This window comes from Phocoena phocoena, chromosome 2, assembly GCF_963924675.1.
Source record: "Phocoena phocoena chromosome 2, mPhoPho1.1, whole genome shotgun sequence".
In the NCBI taxonomy this organism is placed as follows: domain Eukaryota; kingdom Metazoa; phylum Chordata; class Mammalia; order Artiodactyla; family Phocoenidae; genus Phocoena; species Phocoena phocoena.
In genome coordinates this window covers 102,744,107-102,766,628 of record NC_089220.1, presented here as the reverse complement: position 1 = coordinate 102,766,628, position 22,522 = coordinate 102,744,107, and the positions used below count along the sequence as shown (strand labels likewise).

At 36.5% G+C, this 22,522-nt stretch overlaps 1 protein-coding gene across 5 annotated transcripts; it reads left to right on the top strand.

Annotated features, from left to right (window-relative positions):
* The first annotated feature begins 908 nt into the window (after positions 1–908).
* Positions 909–21,455, top strand: BNIP2 (BCL2 interacting protein 2). 5 transcript variants are annotated; one of them, XM_065871212.1, is made up of 10 exons: positions 909–1,089; positions 7,516–7,622; positions 8,748–8,815; positions 9,298–9,474; positions 11,277–11,453; positions 15,034–15,136; positions 15,811–15,942; positions 17,299–17,385; positions 17,503–17,601; positions 20,975–21,455. In XM_065871212.1, exons 2-10 carry the CDS (start codon positions 7,573–7,575, stop codon positions 21,024–21,026), a joined length of 945 nt encoding a protein of 314 aa, XP_065727284.1. In that variant the 5' UTR covers positions 909–1,089; positions 7,516–7,572; the 3' UTR covers positions 21,027–21,455. The 5 variants fall into 5 exon arrangements, with proteins under 5 accessions (XP_065727284.1, XP_065727283.1, XP_065727285.1 ...); XM_065871211.1 differs by lacking the exon at positions 909–1,089 and adding an exon at positions 18,328–18,363 and having other exon boundaries at positions 7,573–7,622; positions 20,975–21,026; XM_065871213.1 differs by lacking the exons at positions 909–1,089; positions 15,811–15,942 and adding an exon at positions 18,328–18,363 and having other exon boundaries at positions 7,573–7,622; positions 20,975–21,026.
* Positions 21,456–22,522: the final 1,067 nt, after the last annotated feature.

Genomic DNA, 22,522 nt, shown 5'->3' with positions numbered 1-22,522 from the left:
GTTATCTGGCAAGAGAAGAAACAATAGCAAAGATAATATGTCAGTTGTGAAGACTCCCAGCTTCCCAGCTCCGTTTCAATGGTGAAGATTAGCCGGAAGCACTCAACCACCAGATCAACTGGAACCTAAGAGATGATGATGTTGACCTTTTCTCAGCCTCAAGTGACTTCAATCAACTAAAGCTTGGACTCCGTCAACCTTTACCCCAATTCTATGCCGCAGTCTCCTCTGCTCAAGCCCCTTCATGACTGTGCATGAACCTTTAGCTTAAAACTTCCCTAAGTTCTCTGCTTGGCAGACACTGCTTTGGGAAAGATTCCCCAGCTTCCTCCTTATTTGGTGCCAGTAATAAATCCTTCCTTCTCCTGATCTTTACCTTGGTTGTCTTTTGGCTCAACTCCCTCTAAGAGGTGAACCCAATTTTCTGGTAACAATTTGAAAAGCACTGTTATAAAGCTGTTCGCCCGGGACAATTTTACCAAACTCTAAGGATTTCTTCTGAGGTTAACTTCCCCAGTGAGACATTTGATATTTTTCCTCCTCTTTTTGCATCTATTTTATTATATAGCGCTATCATAATGATCAGTAAAGCAAACATAAAGAATATAAAAATGGCTCCTTGAGACTCGAGGGCGGCGGTCCTGAGCCGGGCGAGGAAGCGCCTGTAGCCTCTCAAGGGCCGCAGGGGTGTTTAACAGGTCGCCCGCCGGACAGAAACGCTTGACAGCCCCGCGGGCCAAGTCGCGGGCGCCTGCGCGCAGGCATTAGCTCCTCCCTCCCTTCCTCCCACCCCACGGCTGAGGGTGTGGTCGGGAGAAGGAGCCCTGAGGCTTTCCGAAGACGCCACGGCTCCGCCTCGGCTTCCGCCAGCTGCGGCGCCTGGAGAAGGTCGGGATGTTGTCACTTCCTCCGGAGCCGCTCTCTGCATCCGGGTCGGCTGTTGCCGCTGTGGCTGAGGGACTGGGCCCGGGTCTCACCGTCGGAGGGGAGCGGGCTCCGCTCGGCGCTACCTTCTGCGACCTGGCCGTCAGCCCTGCGTCGCCGGCCTGGAGGGGCGAAGAAGACGAGGAGGCCAAGGGTTCCTCCGGGGTCAGTGAGACTCGGGAAGGCTGGGCACGGCGGGTCTGAGCTGGGAACAGTCCTGGGGTGGACCGGGGGGACGTCCGAGGGGCACGTATCCCGGACCGCCCGACAAGGGAAGCCCAGAGCGGTATCCGCTGTAGGAGGCGCCGCGGAAACTGCCCGGAGGCGCTTCCCGGATCCCCGCCCCGCTTAGGCCCCCGCCCTTGGCCAGTCTTCTGATTGCTTTTTGCCACCCTTGCGTCCCCCCTTCTCCCACCCCTTTTCCGTTTGTAGGGGTGGTGCTCTCTTCTCTGCCCCTCTGCACATTCCCCGCTCTGGGGGCACGTTGGTCCCTTGTTTGTCACCAGCGTTGGTCCTGGTGCAGAACAAAGAAACTTGGACGTCTAATGTGCTCCACATCCTCCGGGAATATAGACACGGAAGCGGCATCCGTAATCAGGGCTTTAATGGACCTTGATAGGTGAAAAGCCCAATTCCTGCGTGGATTCAGACACTGCCTTTTACTTCCGTACCTGGCAAAAGTGGTTTGAGTTTTTTGATGCCATTGGAGATCTACTAGAGCAACTTCTATTAAATCAGAAATGTATTGGAGTCTGTTACATTGCTTTGAAACCCCCTTGGTCTTCCCTGTTCTGGGCAGCTCTTTGAGACCACGGCTTTTGTCATCTAGGTAGTCGTAGCGCCTTGCATATAGTTAGTTTAATGAAGTGTGATTGTGTTTTGGTGGGGTTTTTTTTTTTTCGCCCTTTTAAAAAAAATCAGGCTATTTCTCCCAATGCTTACTTAATTTTTAAAATTAAACGTATTTTTTCTCTAAAATTATATAAGGATTTCTGCCATTTGTAAATGGGTGTTGTTTCCTCAAAATTATAACTGAAGTTACCGTGTCTAGTTACCCTACAGACTATTTTCTTATGATTTTGCATATCTTCTCCTTAGTTCTTATCATTTTACATTTTCTCCACACAATCTTTTTGATTTTTATGATCTCCTCTATTGCAGCCTAATATTGTTGGGTTTAGACGGGAAGTATGACAGGTCCACTTCTGCAAACATGGGGCTTGAACTAGATCATCATAAGTCCGTGCTATTGTAGTCTTTAGGCATTACAGGACCTTTGAAGCTAAGTGTAGCCATATCTGGCATTGCAGGCTTATTCTGTAGAAAGTTGCCAGCGAACTGGAGACGGTGTGCTGTATTAGAAACAGTCTAGGTCTAATCTGGAAACCAGAATGTAGTGTTATTTGCCTCATATATAAGATAAAATGGGGGTAATAACATCAGTGTTTTATACGGCACAAAGTTTTTGGGTGGAATGCATGAGATGATGGATGTACAAGTGGTTAGTAAAGGGGAAAAGCCCTCTTTGGGAAAGTAGTTCTCTTCCTTCTCCTGGTGTAATGCTCGTAGAAGGAGCAGTGGTGGAGAAAGGCATCTAAGAAAGGAAGTATATATATAGCCAGATCCGATAATTTAACCTTGGCTGATAGTGGATCAAAAGATGCCATGTGAAGTTTGCATCCTATAAAGCAGAGTGCTAGTATAATGTGATGATAATAATATTCCAAAGTTATAATTTTATGTTACATCCAGTATTTGTAACTCCACAGCAAAGTGTTACAGATCAGTTTTTAGACTTTAATCTTCTTAAAGGTCTCAGAGCATTTCCAGTACGTTCTGCATACTGATAATATAATGTACCTTGTATAGTTGGCATAATTACCCTGTGCTTTATCGTCACAATTTTGAGAAACAGCACTATTGTAATTTCTCTTGAATTTTGTGTTAGCATTTCTGATAGGGTGTCACATTTAATTGAGATATATAATTGACATGACTTTTTAGTTTCAGGTGTACAACATCATGATTCGATATTTGAATATATTGCAAAATGATCACCACAATATGTCTACTTAACATCCACACTTAGTTACAAATTTTTTTTCTTGTGATGAGGACTTTTAATATTTACTCTCTTAGCAGGTTGCATATATCTAATACAGTTTTATTAACTATAGTCACTATGCTGTACATTATATTTCCAGGACAGACTTATTTTATAGCTGGAAGTTTGTACCTTTTGACCCCCTTCATCCGTTTCACCCACCTCCCACCCCACGACCTCTGGCAACCACCAGTATGTTCTCTGTATCTATGAGCTTGGTTTCGGGGGGTTTGGGTTTTTTTCTGTTTTTTGGTTTTTTTTTTTTTAAGATTTTACACATAAGTGAGATCATATGGTGTTCATCTTTCTCTGTCTGACTTATGTTACTTAGCATAATGCCCTCAGGGTCCATACGTGTTGTTGCAAATGGCAGAGTTTTTTTTTAAATAGCTGAATAATATTCCTTTGTGTGCGTGTGTGTGTGTGTGTGTGTGTGTGTGTTTATTCATCGATGGACACTTAGGTTACTTGCATATGTTGGTTATTGTAAATAATGCTGCTGTGAATGTGAGGGTACAGATATCTTTTCCAGTTAACGTTTTCATTTTCTTCCGATAAATACTCAAAAGTGGAATTGCTGGATCATATGGGAGTTCTGTTTTTAATTTTTTGAGGAACCTCCTTACTGTTTTGTGTAGTGGCTGCACCAGTTTACATTCCCATCAAGGATTCCCTTTTCTCCTCATCCTCGCTAACGTTTGTTATTTCTGGTCTTTTTGATAATAGCCGTCTTAAGGTGTGAGGCGATATGATATCTTCGTGTCATTTCATTTTTAAAAACCTGCATGACTCTGCTCTCAAGGAAACAATGACAAGCATATAGGATTTTTACAGGTGTTTTGGTGACCTTCCTAAACACGTAGGCTGGGCCTAAAGTATTTTCTTGTAGTGCTACCAGCATTGCCAGCTTCACAGGAAAAAGTGAACATAAATATTTAGAATGAAGCCCTTTCCTTTAAATGGGGATGTGAAAGCCTTGCCTAAGCATTTCCTTTTGCCAGATTGATTTCAGCATACATGTTGGTTATTAGCACCTATTCCAGCATCTAGGTTAAACTACATAATAGTAAAGTTGTCATGTAAAATTGTAAGTTATAATTCAGGCAGTTCTAAATATGATCTTAATATTTAATTTTTGCTTATATTGTTAGGCTGCATGGGGAAATCCCCGTTTTCATCTTGGTTGAATTTACCACCACACCTCACTGAGGTCAGCTACTGTTTTTGAATTTGTCTCTGTGACCTCCACTGCTAACTGGCATAAGTAATGATGTACCACCACTACCACACATTTGTTGAGAAATCAGGGTATTCCTCTTGCATTTGGTTATTTTAACAGTTGGCATCTTAAAGTATTACTTCCCCATTCTGACTTACCAAATCAATGAACAAAAAACGGGAAACAGCCACGATTAACTTGTGAATCAGCAGTATCCTGATTTCCTTCAGAGTAGTTGTGCTTATATTGCTCCTGTCTTGTTTCCTGTTCTTACAGCTGCTGTGCTTCTAAGAACAGTCCTCTCTGTCGTTTACCTAGTGTACTTTTCCCCTAAAATTTGTGATGAAATGGTTAAGAGTGAATCTGTATTTCTCTCTCCTCCTAGGTTTCGTTTAACTAGCTTAATTAATTATGCCCAAACTAAATATCCATGTCCATATGCCGGGGTGTATTAACATCACATGACTCAATGATATTAAAGTAAAAGTTGAATGAATCAGCTAAATGAGCTAACAGACTCTGGCTGCCTGTGTCTAGAGAAGTATTTTCATGTGGTTGACTTGTTCAAGTGGTAAAGCAGCTAAAAGACATGGTTTATCTTTTAGAATTTCACAAGGTATGGATTTTCTCTTACAAACAAGGAATAATTTTACCAACGGAAATAGACACTGCTTGTGTGTAGGTTGCCCCAGATATTTTCACTACTCTTTTTGAGGGGTAAAACTTAACAGGAAGACTATTTATGTAGTTTAATTAGGAAAAAAAACGTAACAGGTTGAGCAAAACAAATGGTTACTATTCAGTGTTAAACCTTACAATTAAATGTTTATTTTTAAATTTAACTAATGTTTAAAGACCCATTCTGTGCCGGACACTGTGCTAGATGCTGGGAGTATAGTGGTAGCAACTTCCAGTCACCGCTTATATTTTTGAAATATTAAATGTTTTTCTGAGTATGTGGGATATTTGAAAAAAACACTCAGAACATCCTATTATTTTTCCAACACCCAGTAAAAATGTGAAACTAAATAATGAAAGCTCTGATTATTAAATCTAGGAAAAAACATTAATTCACTTCATAGTGAGTATCAAAGATTTGAAAAAACACTGAGAAGTGTAATGAATTTAAAAGTTGAGGGACTTCCCTGGTGGCACAGTGGTTAAGAATCCGCCTGCCAGTGCAGGGGACATGGGTTCGGTCCCTGGTCTGGGAAGATCCCACATGCCGCGGAGTAACCAAGCCCGTGTGCCGCAAGTACTGAGCCTGCACCCTAGAGCCCGTGAGCCACAACTCCTGAAGGCCGTGCTCTGCAACAAGAAAAGGCACTGCAATGAGAAGCCTGCACACCTCAACGAAGAGTAGCCCCCGCTTGCTGCAACTGGAGAGAGCCAGTGCGCAGGAATGAAGACCCAATGCAGCCAAAAAAGAAAAAAAGTTATAGAAGTTGGAATAGACTCAGTTTTCAACCTTAAGTAATAGAATGCTGCACTCTCACTTGAACATGAATTCTAGAGTAATAAATATTAAGTATTTGGGTTTTATTGATCATAATTTGGGGGTCTTTTCTAATAATTCTGTGTTCTAAATAGAAAATTATTTGTTAAAGTAGGTATCCCTTTTTTGTTTGTTTTCCTCTCTACAGAGAGGAAGAGTTGCTGTCAGAGAACAGTCTATGAAGTGGTCCTTGAAGGTGTGTCAGATTACTTTATAGGTTATGTATCAGAAACAGAGAAACTGCTAAATAAGTCAAGATTATTATATTTTAAGTGTGTTTTCCATTCATTTCTCAAACTTGCCTGGCTCAGTTTTTCCCGGAGAATTAAAAATGCCTTACTTCTACTATGTATAAATTAACTGACTTTTCCCAGCAAACATGTTGGTGAAGAAAAGACAGCATTTGCTTTTTTCTATTTGCAAGACCTTTTGAGAATGTTTGAAATCTCTTGAGCATAAGTAAGAATTCAAACTGGGAAAAGAGCCTCCCAGTCTTGGCAGAGATATGAATGTAGTTTATTATGTGAAATCTAACACTTTAGAAAATTTCCAATGTAATTTTGTTCTTGTTGTTGTTCTGGAACATAATGGTTTTTTGGTACAACTTTGTGTATCTTTTGAATGTTGTAATGACACAGCAGATAAGGCAACCATAAAATATGACCACAAGTTATACATACATGGTTTTAAAGTTAAATAATTTAGAAGGATTTACCATGAATAGCATCTTCTCCCCCTCCCACCTTATTTCTTCTTCCACTGGTGTCAACCACTTTTAACTTTGTTTTAAAACTGCTAGTGATAACTAGTAATACTTTCTATCTCTTAAGACATCTATGTTTTACTTCTTTTTTAAAAGATAACTTTAGACATCTATTGACTTACTCTAATGTAAGTGAACTAAATATTCCGTTTATACCTCTTGCCCCCTAAAGTTGCCACGATTTTTGTTGCACTGTTAACCAGTTGATCTTAATGACTTCTTAAATAATATACTTAAACCTGTATTTCTTATTCCATCAACCATACCAAACTCTAGATCCTTCATTTTATAAACTAAGGATAGTAACACTCATATCCTTTCTTGGAAAAACTGAAACTAAGTTAAAACATGGAGTTGCGTGAAAAGAAACATTCACCAAATTCAGTGTCTGAAAACTCATGCTAAACTACATGAGAAAAGCTTGTTACAGATATGAAGCAAATCAGAACGTAGCATAATTCATTTACTGGACAGGTACTGAATAGCCTTCTTTAAGTGGCTCAGGAGTTATGTCATTGGAACTATAGAGAAGTAATATAAGAGACAGCACACCACTTGGACTCTGCTGAATCAAGCGAGTGTAAATGCTATTTACCTAGTGTTCAATTTCTAGAATTAACCTCTCTCCAAACGACAGAAAATTTAATTATGGGTGTAGAATAGAGCATATATTTATTTACTTTTATTATTTGTGCCCCCCATCCCGCAAATTGCTTTTACATAATTTACAGTACCTAATAAATTTTAAATCGTGTCCTGGGGCACACATGCATATATGCAAATGAAAGCAGGTACTTCACTGCACAATACCCTTATTACAAACAGTAATTACTGGAATATATACACTCTGTTTCCTGTTCTAATTCTTGGGGGAAAAAAGTTGTAGTTGCAACCAACTAAATTTATTTCATGATCAGGATGGAAGTATGAACTAAGGTATAAGATTATTGCATCTTTTCAGCAGATAAAGTGAAAAATAAGCCTATAAAATTTTTTTTCGTTTTTTACAGGACCTTGGCTCTCTGGATTATCGGGAGCTTGTAGTTGACATTGAGTCCAGGCTGAGGATGGAAGGTGTTGAGCTTAAGGAAGAATGGCAAGATGAAGATTTTCCAATGTGAGCAATGCTTTTAAATGAAAACAAGTAAACAAAACTTCACAGTTTCTTTATTGAGATGTCACTTACTACAGGGGTCGCCAACCCCCAGGCCATGGACCACTACCGGTCTGTGGCCTGTTAGGAACCCGGCCACACAGCAGGAGGTGAGCGGAGGGCGAGTGAGTGAAGCTTCATCTGCCGCTTCAGTGCCGCTCCATCACTCGCATTCCCGCCTGAACCATCCCCCCACTGCCCCTCTGTCTGTGGAAGAATTGTCTTCCACGAAACCGGTCCCTGGTGCAGAAAAGGTTGGGGATTGCTGACTTACTAAATGAATATCAGGCTTCTTAAAGAAACCCAGTGTTGCAAAGTATTCATTTAATGCTGGTAATAGAGTCCGAGGGGTTTCTAGGGGAAGGTGGTCTTTAGAAGTCTATAGGAATTGGTAAGTTGTATGCTTTTATTTTGAGAAAAAGCTTGTTAAGTAAACAAGGAAGAGCTTTCTAGGTTATCTGGCGAGCTACCTTGACACATTTGCATTTGTGTTTACAATTGTATTGGCACCAGTTGGGTTAACAGAAAAAGAGCAAAGGCAGACTTTATATTTAAGTGATGCTTCCATGCCATCTTGGTCAGAAGACCATCCCAGTGCATAAGAAGGTTCCTTAGCATTTGGAATATGGACAGCTGGTGAGAGTACTGAGTCATTGCATAGCATAGCATGATAATAGTAATAAAGAAATGCAGAGCTCAAAATATGTAATCATCATTACCATATCCCCATTGTGAGTGACAATTCAGCTTCATTATACATTGTATCATGCATCGCATTAAATTCATGCATTTGAAATATATTTGTTCTGTAGATTAATGATTTCTTAATTTGTTTTGTAGTTGTATTTAAGAGCAGTTACATAAGGAATATATATCTACTTTTATGTGTTGCTTATGTAAATATGTAAGTCAATTCAGACAGTCTGAAAATTTTCTTTGACAGTGGTTTATAAATTAGTAAACCTTAAGAAACATTGGTTTATTCAGTTTTCCACATAATTGTTTCTATAAGCTATTTTAATAGATCTTTGAACTTCAAAAAAAATTTTTTTTAATTTCTGGGTTAAAAATTGTGTCTGTGTGTTCTAGACCTTTACCGGAAGATGATAGTATTGAAGCAGATATATTAGCTGTAACTGGACCAGAGAGTCAGCCTGGTAAGAACTTGACACTTAGCAATAGACTAACTGTGCTATTTTTTGAACACATTTCTTTGTCAAGATAAAAAATATACTCAGTTTTTATTACATCATAGGGTGCCAGAGGGTAATTTGAATGTTTAGGAAAGCGTTTTTGGATTGCTGTGGAATACTTTTCAGAAACATACCTTTGGGTTTTAGAAATTTCAACCATAAAGGGGTGAGAGGAGATTGTTTTTAATAGTAAAAGGTGACTATGAGGTCTGCTGCTGTTATTTAAAAAGGCATATCCTTGCTGGGATGTGTCATCTTGCTGTGATACAGAAGCAATAGTGATCAAAATCCAAAGTTTGTAAATAAGTGCTTTGGAATTGTGTTTAATTAATGTTATTTTCTCAAGAATAAAGTGATTAAAGTTTTTCTCTTATTCAGTTTATACATCTAAGCATTTTTTCTAAATATATCTTTCACTTTTTTTTTTTTTTTTTAACCCATTTCAGGCTCACTAGAAGTTAATGGCAATAAAGTGAGAAAGAAACTAATGGCTCCTGACATTAGCCTAACCCTGGATCCTAGTGATGGCTCTGTGTGGTCAGATGATTTGGGTGAAAGTGGGGAGATTGACTTAGATGACTTAGATACACCATCGGAGGACAGTAATGAATTTGAGTGGGAAGGTAAGTGTTTCATTATTTTTACCTGACTTTTATTAATGAATGTTCGTGTTTATATACATACATAGTAGCATTTTCATATTAGGATAATTGGAAAAACTTAAAACTTGATCATGAAACCAGCTAAGGGATTTTGTTGAAATGTTACACTTTCTAAAGTTCATATATTTGTTGCAAAGATATGAAATTCGGCTAAACACTGAATATGATGGCTTTCAAAACCGTTTATAGTAGATTACACATGTGGCTTTATTTTTTTCTTAATTGCCCAATGCTGTAAACTTATGTTTTTCCATGTAGCTCCCGATATTGCTTGATAATTATGGCATGTTCTTTTATTCAGTAGATAACTAAGAAGAAAAGCTTTGAAGAAACTTATGCTTTAGGGAATGTGCTAAAAGTAGTTAAGACTTTGCAGAGAGGGAGTTCTGAAGGGAGTGGGTTTTTTTTGAGGGTGTTTTTTTTTAAAAATAGGTTTGCCTGATAGTGCTGCACTTTGTAAACAACTACCTTGAATTAATGTGTTCTCCTAGCCTCCAGCCTTATATTCTTTATCATTAGTTATTTGGAATTGAAAGGAATTGGCATGTGTTTTGCTTTGCATGCTTTCTTTAATTAGATAATTGCTGTCTACAGTGTCTTTATAGTTGTTAATAATTTATATATGTTTAGTTCATCTTTAAAGTGATTTTTATTTCAAAGCAGTGTTTATCACTAGGTATGTTATCTGCAGTAAAGAGTAAGATCCTTAATGTGCTGTTATCTTCTGTTCCTTTTTTCTTCCCTGTTTCACTCGTTCAATATGCAATCCGGTAATAAGCAATATTTTATAAAGATACTGAAATAGTTTTCTGCCTATGTGTTTTGTCTCTTCTTTCTTTAATGCTGCTGTAGTCATTTCCTGGAAGGATATTTTCCGTTAACAGCTTTGTCTTGGAAACAAACAACTAACATACAGTAGGTTTCCCCTTCCCCCATCTTTTGGTAAGGACTATGATACTAAAATTTCGAAAATCATTGCTTCATTAAAAATCAGCTAAAGTGCAATCTTAAAATGTAAATTATACCTAATCATTGGTGCTTGTGCTTTGACTAATGTCAATTTAAAATAGACTTTTGCATGTACACTTCAGAATATTATCAGTAATTTTCTGCTTTATAAGACTGATCAAATGAGAAATAATCATTGACTCGTTAACCACTTTCTATCTGGTATTATAATGTTTGGGGAATAATTTATGTGCTCAACAACAAAAAACATTGGCTCCCAGAGCTTTAAGTAACCTATAGTGGTAACTGTCTGTCAAGGACAGTGTTGTAAATAGAATCTGGAAAGGCATTGTAGGGCCAGTGTACTAAGATTTTGATGGCTGTGTGAATTATCGTTTCTGAATTTGTGGATGTACGTTGTACTGCAATTAGGTCCTTTCTGAATTAAGCGATTCAAAAAAAGTTAAAGAACCATGATTTCCAAAAAACAAAATGGCCTTATATCAAGAATAAGCCTTTTCCTCTATTACAGAAGAAATATTTAAAATTCCACACACAGGGAACTTTGCTCAGTATTATGTAACAACCTAAATGGGAAAAGAATCACTTTGCTGTACACCTGAAACTATCGCAACATTGTTAATCAACTATACTTCAATATAAAATAAAAAGTTAAAAAATAAATAAAATTCCACAGAAGGTATAATAAAAAAATTCTCTGAACAATCTAATTCAATAGTAAAGTGGTTAACATGTAATTTGATTTTTATTTTATAAATAACAATCTGTGATTCAAAAACCTTTTATTTTGACAGATGATCTTCCAAAACCCAAGACTACTGAAGTTATTAGGAAAGGCTCAATTACTGAATATACAGCAGCAGAGGAAAAAGAAGATGGACGACGCTGGCGTATGTTCAGAATTGGAGAACAGGACCACAGGGTTGATATGAAAGCAATTGAACCCTATAAAAAAGTTATTAGCCATGGAGGTAACGGTTACCAAAGTTTTTTTAGATTTTTTAATACAATATCAGAAATCTGAATGCTTAAGAGAATCTCTCCTTTGAGGTATTACATAATTTTGAAAGCATAATAAACATCATGTTCTTTTAGAAATGTAACAGGTTTGAAGTAAAAGGCTAAAGCCAACATTTAAAAATTGTTAACATGTGCATACAGTAAGTTCAAAAGGTGTAAGAGTGTACGGTGAAAACTGTCTCCTTCCACCCTTATCCCTAGACACCCCTAAACTGGGACTTTCTCCCTTTTTTCTCCATTTATAATTTATATACAGTGAACTACTCTAATCCTTTTTTTGTAGCATTTGTATATTCCTTTTTTTTCCACCTTCATTGAGATAAAACTGACAAAGTGTGTAAGTTTGAGGTGTAAAATATGTTGATTTGATACGTTATATATATTTTTTCTTTTAATTTTAATATTTATTTAGTTATTTGGCTACCTCAGGTCTTACTTGTGGCACGTGGGATCTTTTGTTGCAGCACGTGGGCTCTTTCGTTGCAACGTGGGCTTCCCTTTAGTTGTGGCCCTCGGGCTCAGTTGTGGCATGTGGGCTTTAGAGCGCGCAGGCTTAGTTGCCCCACGGCATGTGGGATCTTAATTCCCCAACCAGGGATCGAAAATGCGTCCCCTGCATTGGAAGGTGGATTCTCTTTTTTCTTTTTCTTTCTTTTTTTTTAAAAAAGTTGTATTATTTATTTTGTTTATTTTTGGCTGCGTTGGGTCTTAGTTGTGGCATGTGGGATCATTCGTTGCAGTGCGTGGGCTTCTCTCTAGCAGTGGCGTGCAGGTTTTCTCTTCTCTAGTTGTGGTGAGCAGGCTCCAGGGCGCCTGGGCTCTGTAGTTGTGGCGCGCAGGTTCCAGAGCACATGGGCTCTGTAGTTTGCGGCACGCAGACTCTCTAGTTGAGGCACGCGGATTGGCCTGCAGCATGTGGGATCCTAGTTCACTGACCAGGGATCAAACCCGAGTCCCCTGAATTGTAAGGCGGATTCTTTACCACTGGACCACCAGGGAAGTCCCTGGAAGGCGTATTCTTAACCAGTGGACCATCAGGAAAGTCCTTGATACATTATATACTGCGAGTGATTGCTACCATAGCATTTGCTAACACCTGTATCACATCACATAATTACCATTTCTTTTTTGTGTTGGGAACATTTAAGGTCTAGTCTACTCTTTTAGCAACTTTCAAGTACATAATTCAGTATTGTTAACTATAGTCACTATGTGGTACATTAATCCCCAGAAATTATTCATCTTCTAACTCGAAGTTTTTACTTTGATCAACATCTCCCCTTTAACCCCAGCCCCTGGTAACCACCATTTTAGTCTCGGTTTCTGTGAGTTCAGCTCTTTTAGATTTCAGATACAAGTGACATACAGTATTTGTCATTCTTCTGTCTGACTTACTTCACAAGAAATGCTCTAATCTTAAGTGTACAGTTCACTGAATTTTGATGAATGCCCATATAAAGTATATACACTTAAAATCTACACCCCCAGACAGACAGAACATTTTCATTGCCCCAGAAAATTCTCTGGTTCTCCCTCTCAATGAATACCCTCTCTCCAATAACCACTATTCTCATGCCTACCCCGTGATTAGTTTTGCTTGTTAAAGAATTTCATGTAACTGGAATCATAGTTTACACTCTGTCTACTTTCACTCAGCATAATGATTTTGACATTTATCCATGTTGTTGCATGTATCCATAGTTCATTCCTTGTTACTGCCGGTTTGCTTATCCATCACTATTTTGATGGCCTTGTGAGTTATTTTCCAGTTTGAGCTATTATGATTAAAACTGCTGTGAACACTTTTTTTTTTTGGCTTTGCCATTCGTTTTTGGCGGGGGGTCGGGGAGCTGTGTTGGGTTGCACACAGGTTTCTTTCGTTGCTGTGCGCAGGCTTTCTCTAGTTGCAGCGAGTGGGGGCTACTCTTCGTTACAGTGCACAGGCTTTTCGCTGTGGTGGCTTCTCTTGTTGTGGAGCACGGGCTCTTGGCACGGGGGCTTCAGTAGTTGCGGCTCGCGGGCTCTAGAGCGCAGGCTCAGTAGTTGTGGCGCACGGGCTTAGTTGCTCTGCAGCATGTGGGATCTTCCAGGACCAGGGATCAAACCCGTGTCCCCTGCATTGGCAGACGGATTCTTAACCACTGCACCACCAGGGAAGTCCCCTGTGAACGTTGTTATACTCTTTTGCGCTTATAAATACAACCTGGCCCTTTAAAATATGAATCTTAATTTGCCTAAAAACCCTGAACAAATCATTTAGCTTTACCACAAAGTAGACAGTTAGTTCATTCCACATTTTTTTTTTTGGAACACCCACTTTGCATATTTATGGAATATATAAAAATAAGGCTTTGTTCCTTAAGAAATTTACAAGTCAAATAGGAAAAGCTATGAAGTGCGGTTATAACATCTATCAGTCTGACTGTCTTGTATGTAGAAGTTTACATAGTCACTGTGTAAATAGCACCAGAATGTTAGTGGTAGTCAAACTACAACTCTATAGAGCATGTCATACTACCTGAAATCCTCCTAATTCAGGACAGGGGGCCACATAGGTCAAGCAGATTGGTTTTTTCACATAGTCGTTTCTGCTTAATTTACTCTCTGCCAAATGCATTCTGTTTATTTCTGTAGTCTTCATTCATCTGAAAGCAGATCTCTTGAATATTTGCAGTTACATTATTCTGCCTAATTTAGTCTTACTCAGTGAAGAAAACAGGATAATATGGATCACGAAGTCCACAGACATGTATTAATTCATCTAGTTCATTGGAAGCAAGTTGTGAGACCTGCCTCATTGTTTAAACCTAATATTTTTGAGAAATAGCACTTTATTTTTTTAGGAGAACATAATTAGGGCCATTTTATCCTATTGAGTTACCACAAGGTGTTTTGTGACTAAGGGATTAAGAAAGGTAGTGAATATTCTAATGTACTTGAAATGTTCCTTTTTAGTGCATGTTTGTAAACAATAGGAATGAAAATTAAAGCAGAAGTATTTGTTGCTGGTTACAGCTTAATATCTATATGAGAATTAAAACATTTATATTTTAGAGATTGTAATTAAAACATATATTTTAGTGCTCTTTTTCTTCACTTAGACTTAGGTCAGACATAATCTTTTCTTTTTAATACCCTAAAAGCTACAAAATGCTAGACATCATCGAATGTAAAACTATTTTTTAAAGAGCAACTACTTTAAGCAGAAGTTGCATAAGAATGTTTTATTGCAGATGTTGTATCTGGTTGGATTATTATCTATCTACTTGCTAAAATAAGGCAGCTTTCTGAGTATGCTAATTTAAGTGGGTTTCTGGTTTTTATGCCCACTCTTTCCTCTTTAAATTTTATTGTTCTCTTTTTGAGAAAAGAGGATTTAAAGAGCTCTGTAAGACTATACAGGGTCAGAACAAAAAAAACCATACTTTTTGATTCAGAAATGTGTGGAACATGCACCACTATAATTTATCAACCATAAATGATATCCCCTGAAACATCTTCAGAGTATAATCATGCTGGTGTCTTTTTCAGGATATTATGGGGATGGATTAAATGCCATTGTTGTGTTTGCTGTCTGTTTTATGCCTGAAAGTGGTCAACCTAACTATAGATACCTGATGGACAATCTCTTCAAGTAAGTAGATCATCACAAAAATGTTTGGACAGAATTGAGTACATTAGATCTCCAGTTTAAGGAAGAGAACTTTATTTAGCTGGGTAGAAATTATTGCCTTGGCCAAAAAGTTCATTCGGGTTTTTCCGTAAGATGTTACAGAAAAACCTGAGGGAACTTTTTGGCCAACTCAATATAAATAATCCTAGTTCTAATTCCTTACGTCTGTCCCTTGGCATTATAAAAACTATCCATTTTCCAACTCAACAGAAGAATTGTCATTTTAAAACTGGAAGAGATATTACAGATTATGTGTTCCAACTTCATTTTACACTTGAGGACACATTAAGTGCTTTGTTGGGGAAAATTTCAAACATATACAAAGGCAGAGAAAAGTATATTAAATCTTTGTGTAACAACAATCACCCAGTTCCACAATTATCAGTTTATACTTTATTCCCACAAATACCTCCCCATGGCATAATTTTGAAGCAAATCCCAGACATCATATCATTTATAAACATTTTAAGATGTATTTCTAAAAGAAAAGAACTTTTTTTCTTTAAATAACCATAGTACCAACTAATGCTGTTTTAAATTTTTGCTCTCACTGAAGGGGAGGGAAGGGAATTGTGTTATTTGGATAACCTGGTTTGGTTCTGCATAGCAATGTTTCTAAGACTTTATTTTTACAGGTATGTTATTGGCACTTTGGAGCTGTTAGTAGCAGAAAACTACATGATCGTTTATTTAAATGGTGCAACAACTCGAAGAAAAATGCCCAGTCTGGGATGGCTCAGGAAATGCTATCAACAAATTGATAGAAGGTATTGTAAATGCAAGTGGAAAGCTAGTCTGAATAATGTTTATTATGTCCTTATTAGATTAAATTTTATTTCTGTTGCCACTTGAAGTCACCATGTATTTCTTCAGAAATTACATTTATTAATTTCATAACAAGTTTCTATTTTCAAACTTATAAAATAGCTCTTTATTTCTCGTTTGTACCACATCAAACATTTTCCTATAATTTACATTTTGGGAAAGGATAGAGAATTTAGTACATTTCCTATTTTATTACATTCTGGATTTTGCCTCATTTATAGTGCTTAGTATATTTTGTTAGTTAAGATGCTTATTTAGCTGTAATCTTTCTTTGGAATGAGTTCTAGAAATGTACTCTTGGGAGTTAGTCATCCATGCTAATGAAAGGAATTTTGATCCTCTATTTGGTTTGATTTGACCACAGCTAATTCAAACTAGGTTTAATCAACTCAGATCCAGTAACAGGTTTCTCTTCATACCTGAACATGACATTGGCTGGTTCTTGTGATTTTTTTTTTTTTTTAATACTTAGTCATCACTGTAAGTGTGAAATATGATGATAAAAACAGCAGTTTTTATTTCATCATTTTAAGTTGTCTAGGATAATCCTTTTTTTTAATTAATTTATTTTTTTTTGTGGTACGCGGGCCTCTCACTGTTGCGGCCTCTCCCGTTGCGGAGCACAGGCTCTGGACGCGCAGGCTCAGCGGCCATGGCTCACGGGCCCAGCCGCTCTGCGGCATGTGGGATTTTCCCGGACCAGGGCATGAACCCGTGTCCCCTGCATCAGCAGGCGGACTCTCAACCACTGCGCCACCTGGGAAGCCCTAGAATAATGCTTTTAACTTTTAATCAAAATTTTAGACTCCATAAGAATACATTAGATCTGATTCATGTTGCCTGTTCCTGTGGTGATCTCTCCTCTCACCTTTCTGCCTGCCCAGTGCCTTTCATGGTGTTGAAGAAATTAATAACAGTTTCCCCTCCATCCTGAAAAATGAAAAGAGCTTACTTTTATATTCAGTATTGGCTTCTACCCCTGGTTGACAGTCTTGAAGACAAGTGAATGTATATTAGGAGACATTTAATAACAGGCTACACTGTGAACATAAATTTAGGCAAATGAAGTAGAGTTCATTTTGTGGCAGTGGGAAGGACCATTGGAATTCAGGAGTGCATTTCCTTTTGTTTGTTATCTTTTGTTGTCTTTAGGAATATCATATCCAAATGACAGCTCTTGAATGAGGATTTTTTCAATTTTTTGTATAGATTTGCACATACTTACTGATATCCTAGCTTTTCTTCTAGCATTAGAATTTGTAGAACTTATAAGTTTTTCTTTTTCTTTTAAACTCCAGGTTACGGAAAAACCTAAAGTCTCTCATTATTGTACATCCCTCTTGGTTTATCAGAACACTTCTGGCTGTTACAAGACCATTTATTAGGTAATTTTCTGAGAACTATTGACTCTTAAAGAAACCCCCACAGACTCCTTGTATGAATTTCTTGTCCGTTCTGTTGGTCAGAAATATTAAGGTAATTATCTTTATTTCTTTCCATAGCTCAAAATTCAGCCAAAAAATTAGATACGTCTTTAATTTGGCAGAACTAGCGGAACTTGTCCCCATGGAATATGTTGGAATACCAGAATGCATAAAACAGTATGTTTTGTTTCATTTCTTTAATTGTATTGGATCTTTATATTTTGATGTGCAAGAGGTAAATATTTCAGTACTCATTCTTTCTCCCTTCATATATTATAATTATTTTATAACTGCTCTTGTTTATATAACAAAAGGGGGAAGAAGACACTTTCCAACACTTTCCCCATAAGTCACCATTTTCTTTAGGCTATCAGTTGAGTAGGAGGAATTGTTTCTGGTTTGGTTCATTTATATTTTTAAAGATAGTTACAGTCTTAAGAGATGGTCTCTTGATTGGTTAGTACTAAGGAACATTCTCCAGACTTGAACATGCTGGTCTCCAAATTTGAGTAAGCTTGTCACGGCATCAAATAATATTATTAGGGAAGTAAAATATTTATATCTGTCTAATCTTAATACTTTCCAGTGGCTGGAGTTTGTTCTGTTTACCAAATTCACTTATCTAACTTCTAAAAGGAATTGGTAGAAGACTGTTAACATAAATACTTGAGTATCATAGTGCTATAATATAGAAAAATGTTTCTTTGTTCTATTAATGTGATGTTTTAGTCTGTTGAATGTGTCAAAACCACATTTCTTAAGTCAGTTCTGACTTCCTGTGCAGTATGTTAAATATTTTTGGGTTTGCCTGCAAACTTTTGAGTTTATTTTTAGTGCCTTTTTTTGAGTTTTTGTTCATCTTCATAACATGTATGTTTACTAAAATAACTCTTCCCTACCAAGGTATGAAGAAGAAAAGTTTAAAAAGAAACAGAAAAGGTATATGCACACCTTGACTGGGTTGCATCTAGACTAGTCCATTTGCATTGCACAGACTAACTCTTCCTTATTGGTTGGTTAGCTCGTAAACAAAGATAATAGCATTTGTAAATATAAATATACCCCAGGATTCAAATGTAGAGTGAATCCAAAGTTCCTGATGCTGAGTATGGCTTGGATTCACTCTGTTTTAACACCATAATAATGCCAGTTACAAAATAAAGACCACACCTCCTCCTCCCTGCTTTTGGTATAAATACTGACAGTAAATTCCTAAGAATACTATTTGGAAAACCAATTATTTATAATACCTTATCAGTTTCACCATACTTTAAATCTCTAACTTGCGCTTTTGAAATATTTGTGCACTTTTTTAATGTATCAGTTTTTCCCCCTGGGGTTGATGATTATATTTGCAATGCACATGTTCTTTGGCTAACCAACATTGATTTTCTTGTATGCTTAAATGGCCTGCTAACTAGTCAAATTCTACATGTGATAAAATACCTAAAAGTTCAATGTACCATTTAATAGTTAAACACTCTGCTTTCCATCTTTAATTTAATTTTGAATACTTCTGCTTTGAGCATAACAAACTGTCATCTGTTAATATCTTTGCATAGAAGATGAAAGGCAAGTGTATAAAATAGTTACCATTTTATATAGTAATTTAGAAAATTACAGGATTTAGATCTAACTTGTTAATGGATTTTTAAAATATTAACAACTAAATTAGCAAAACAGATTGATACAGTCTCATAAGAGTTGAGGTGAGAGATCTGTATGTAGTTATCATTTGGACCATTGTAAGGAACTGGAGCTGGAATATTCTTAACTTCGAACACATTTTGGCTCTGTTGATGAGCAAGAATTCAGTTGACCATGTGATAGAGTCATAGCTTTACATTTCTATGTGACACTTTACAGCTAAACATTTTAAGATAGAGATAAGGACAGTGATTTTAAATCTTGCTAATTTCTCGTTCCTCTCAAGACATTGGTGTGAATTTGCCAGACGAGGCTGAAGTTTAAAATGTAGTCTATAATTGTAGGGTATTTTGAAGCCAGCTGCTTCATGGATTTCAAAATGAATTGCCTTTGTTGATGAAATCTGCTATGTTGTGCCTTTTTACAAAATTCTTAGTTAAGTAACTTAGGCATCAGAAAAAAAGTAGAATTGTACTTTTTATTTAAATGTATTGTTTGAAACCTACCAATATTATTTTATCTTGATTTTTAAAAAATTTTCGTTTCATTTAATCTTAAATAGAATCATTACATATATCTTTTAGGCACTTCTGAGTTTTTGTACAGAGTTTCTTTAGCCTTGAAAAATAATAAATCCTTGTCAGCTTGAAAAGGGTAACACTCAAGTTTTAAAAATAGAAGGGCATGTTTTTAAAACCAAGTTAACAGAAACTGCATGGGGGAGCTTATTACCCAAGGTGAAATTTCTATGAGTACTGGTGATAAGGATTCAAAACTGAGTGTGCTGAAATATAGCAGTTTTAAATGTTTTAGATGTTTGTTTCAAATAACTCAGTGCAAGTGTAGCCAGGTAGATGTTGATTGTTAAAATATTTGAACAGAGTTTAAAAATAAAGTGATTATGAAATTAGTTCATACCGATATTTCACATGTTGAAAAGATTGATGTGTTTTGCATGCCTTATCAAGAATATGTACCTTTCAGATTTTTGTTACCAATATAAAAAATATTTTAAAATGTTGTTAATCTGGCTTTACCACACAGGCCAAGGCTTTTAGGTCTGACTCACTAATGTTCAGGTGATTGTAGTAATGGAAACAAGTGTGAAAAGTATCTTCATATATCATACCAAGTTGTTTTAAACTCTCCTCCATCTGATTCAAACTACTACAAATATAAATATACAAATATAATAGTAAGAGATTGTTGTACATTATCTGTGAAGGGTTGTCTATAATTTTTGTGTGGTAATTACATAATTCTTCTAATCCCCACTTGCCTAAATTTTGATGTGATCTCTATGCATCCCACTCCTGATCCAGTCATATTTTTAATCTACATCTAGATACTTCTGATTATTAAATTCTGTGGCTTCTTACTATCAAGATAAATAAAAAGTATTCACATTCTAAGTGTACCAATAAATTTTGGAGAATAATTATGGCATCCATAAATATGTACTTTTACCACTGAACTTAAAAGTTGATCAGTTGATGGCATTAGTGGCATTTAAATATTTCAGTTAACAACATCATTTTTGAGGGAATTATTTTTCCTGCCACTCAGATCACTTAGCTCCCTGCCTCAGCCATGCTACAGTTCAACATTTTAATATGCCTGTTGTGATTTGAACTTTTAATAAAGTTTATATGCGTTTGTATATAAAGTATCATACAATCTTTAAAAAAAAACAGTAATCACATTCTTGCCAGTGTCCTCTTACCTTTAAAAATTATCTTTCCTGGTTGGGAAAATGTTTGGTAACCCTTTTACTATGTCTGCTTCTTTGCAAAGCTTTGTTTATAACAGAATAATAATGTATGGTAAAATCAGCCATTATTTTTAGAAAGAGAATTGTTCATTTGCTGATATCTTATTATCTATATTGTTTTTCATTAAATAGAGTTGATCAAGAGCTTAATGGAAAACAAGATGAGCCGAAAAGTGAACAGTAAGTTTGGCATCTAGTCCAAACACTGAAGAATGTGCTGATGAAGCAGTGCTTTTTTGCATTTATAATGCATTTATTGGTCCTGATTTTTATGTAACCTGTTACAAAACTGACTTGACTTTTTCTTAATGGACTTTTGTATAAGGGACTGTTCACTGCTGTACTGGTTTGCAGATCTCTTGAATTTAGCTCTTTACTAGCTAATTATATTGTAATCATTTTATATTTTATATTGCTAAATAGCAGAGAACCACACTTTATATAAAGCAGTTTTTGCATTTGTTTATTAAATGATGCATTTTCTTCAGTAAAATATTTATATGCCTAAATGGAAAAGGAAAGAGATAATATATATTTTTATGTTTTTGAGCAGTATTTTTTAATGTATATCTTTCTTATGGAAGAATATGCAGGTAAATAAGACCATGATTTTGTAAAGTGCATGTTAAAATATTTGTTTTTTAAATGGTTAAATACACTTCCTGGGTCACTTAGAAAATATGCTCATAAGGTGAGGGACAGTTAAACTGGTTCTCATGAATACCCAAAGGTCATATACATAATCTAAGTAGATTAGTACCATTCTGAGTTTTTTTCTCACTTAACATTTATTTCTTAATTCAGACACAAATACAAGTGTATTGCACACTTTTTTTTTAAACATAAAGACAAGTCAAAAAGCCATTTTTAGAATTAGAGAATTTAAGAGGTTAAGAATTGGGGCTTGTATATATGTATATATCAGACATTTTATCTTCTGGCCAAAAGCCAGAACTTCATAAAAATTGTAGGTTTGTTCACTAATGTGAAATAAGCTGTGTGTCCAGGGTATCACTCTCCTGAATTTGTGTGAGTGCAGTGTAATATTCAGAGAATGTGACGAGTTATTCACTGTCACTACTTTTCTTTAGAAAATAGGGGCTGCTTTTTTAACTACTTTCAATGTGGGCACTTTACCAAAATACTTTCATATCAGGTGTTTGACCCAGTCAGATAAGGTGTGTTTTCCCATTTTCTGTTGAATTACGTTGACAGTACTGTAAATTAAGTTACTTTGTAAGTCTGAGAGCATCATCATATTATGGTGTTTTGCGTTTGGTGTCAGCATATGAACTCCTTGTTTAATTTGGTAAGTACCTTGACTCTGCGTTGAAATTGTATTTATGCCCCAGATAGAACTTAATTACCCACAAAATCACTCAAAAACAACAGGTTGGTCTAATACTGTGTCATATACTTGTGTGGCTTATACATTTGGTAAACTTAGTACCTGCCTGATTTAAGGGTCACACCACACTCCAGCCCTTCTTATAAGGTAATTTACAACAGAGTACTAAAATTGAAGTGCAGGAGCTAAACCTCTAGGATTTATTCTATCCTAGACTGGCTTTTATCATTGCTGTTTTTAGTGTAAAGTTTTCTATTACAAAAGAGAATTTCCTTTACTTTTTGTCCTCCTCAGTCATACACTTGACACAGTAACCTAAGTCCAATTATGGC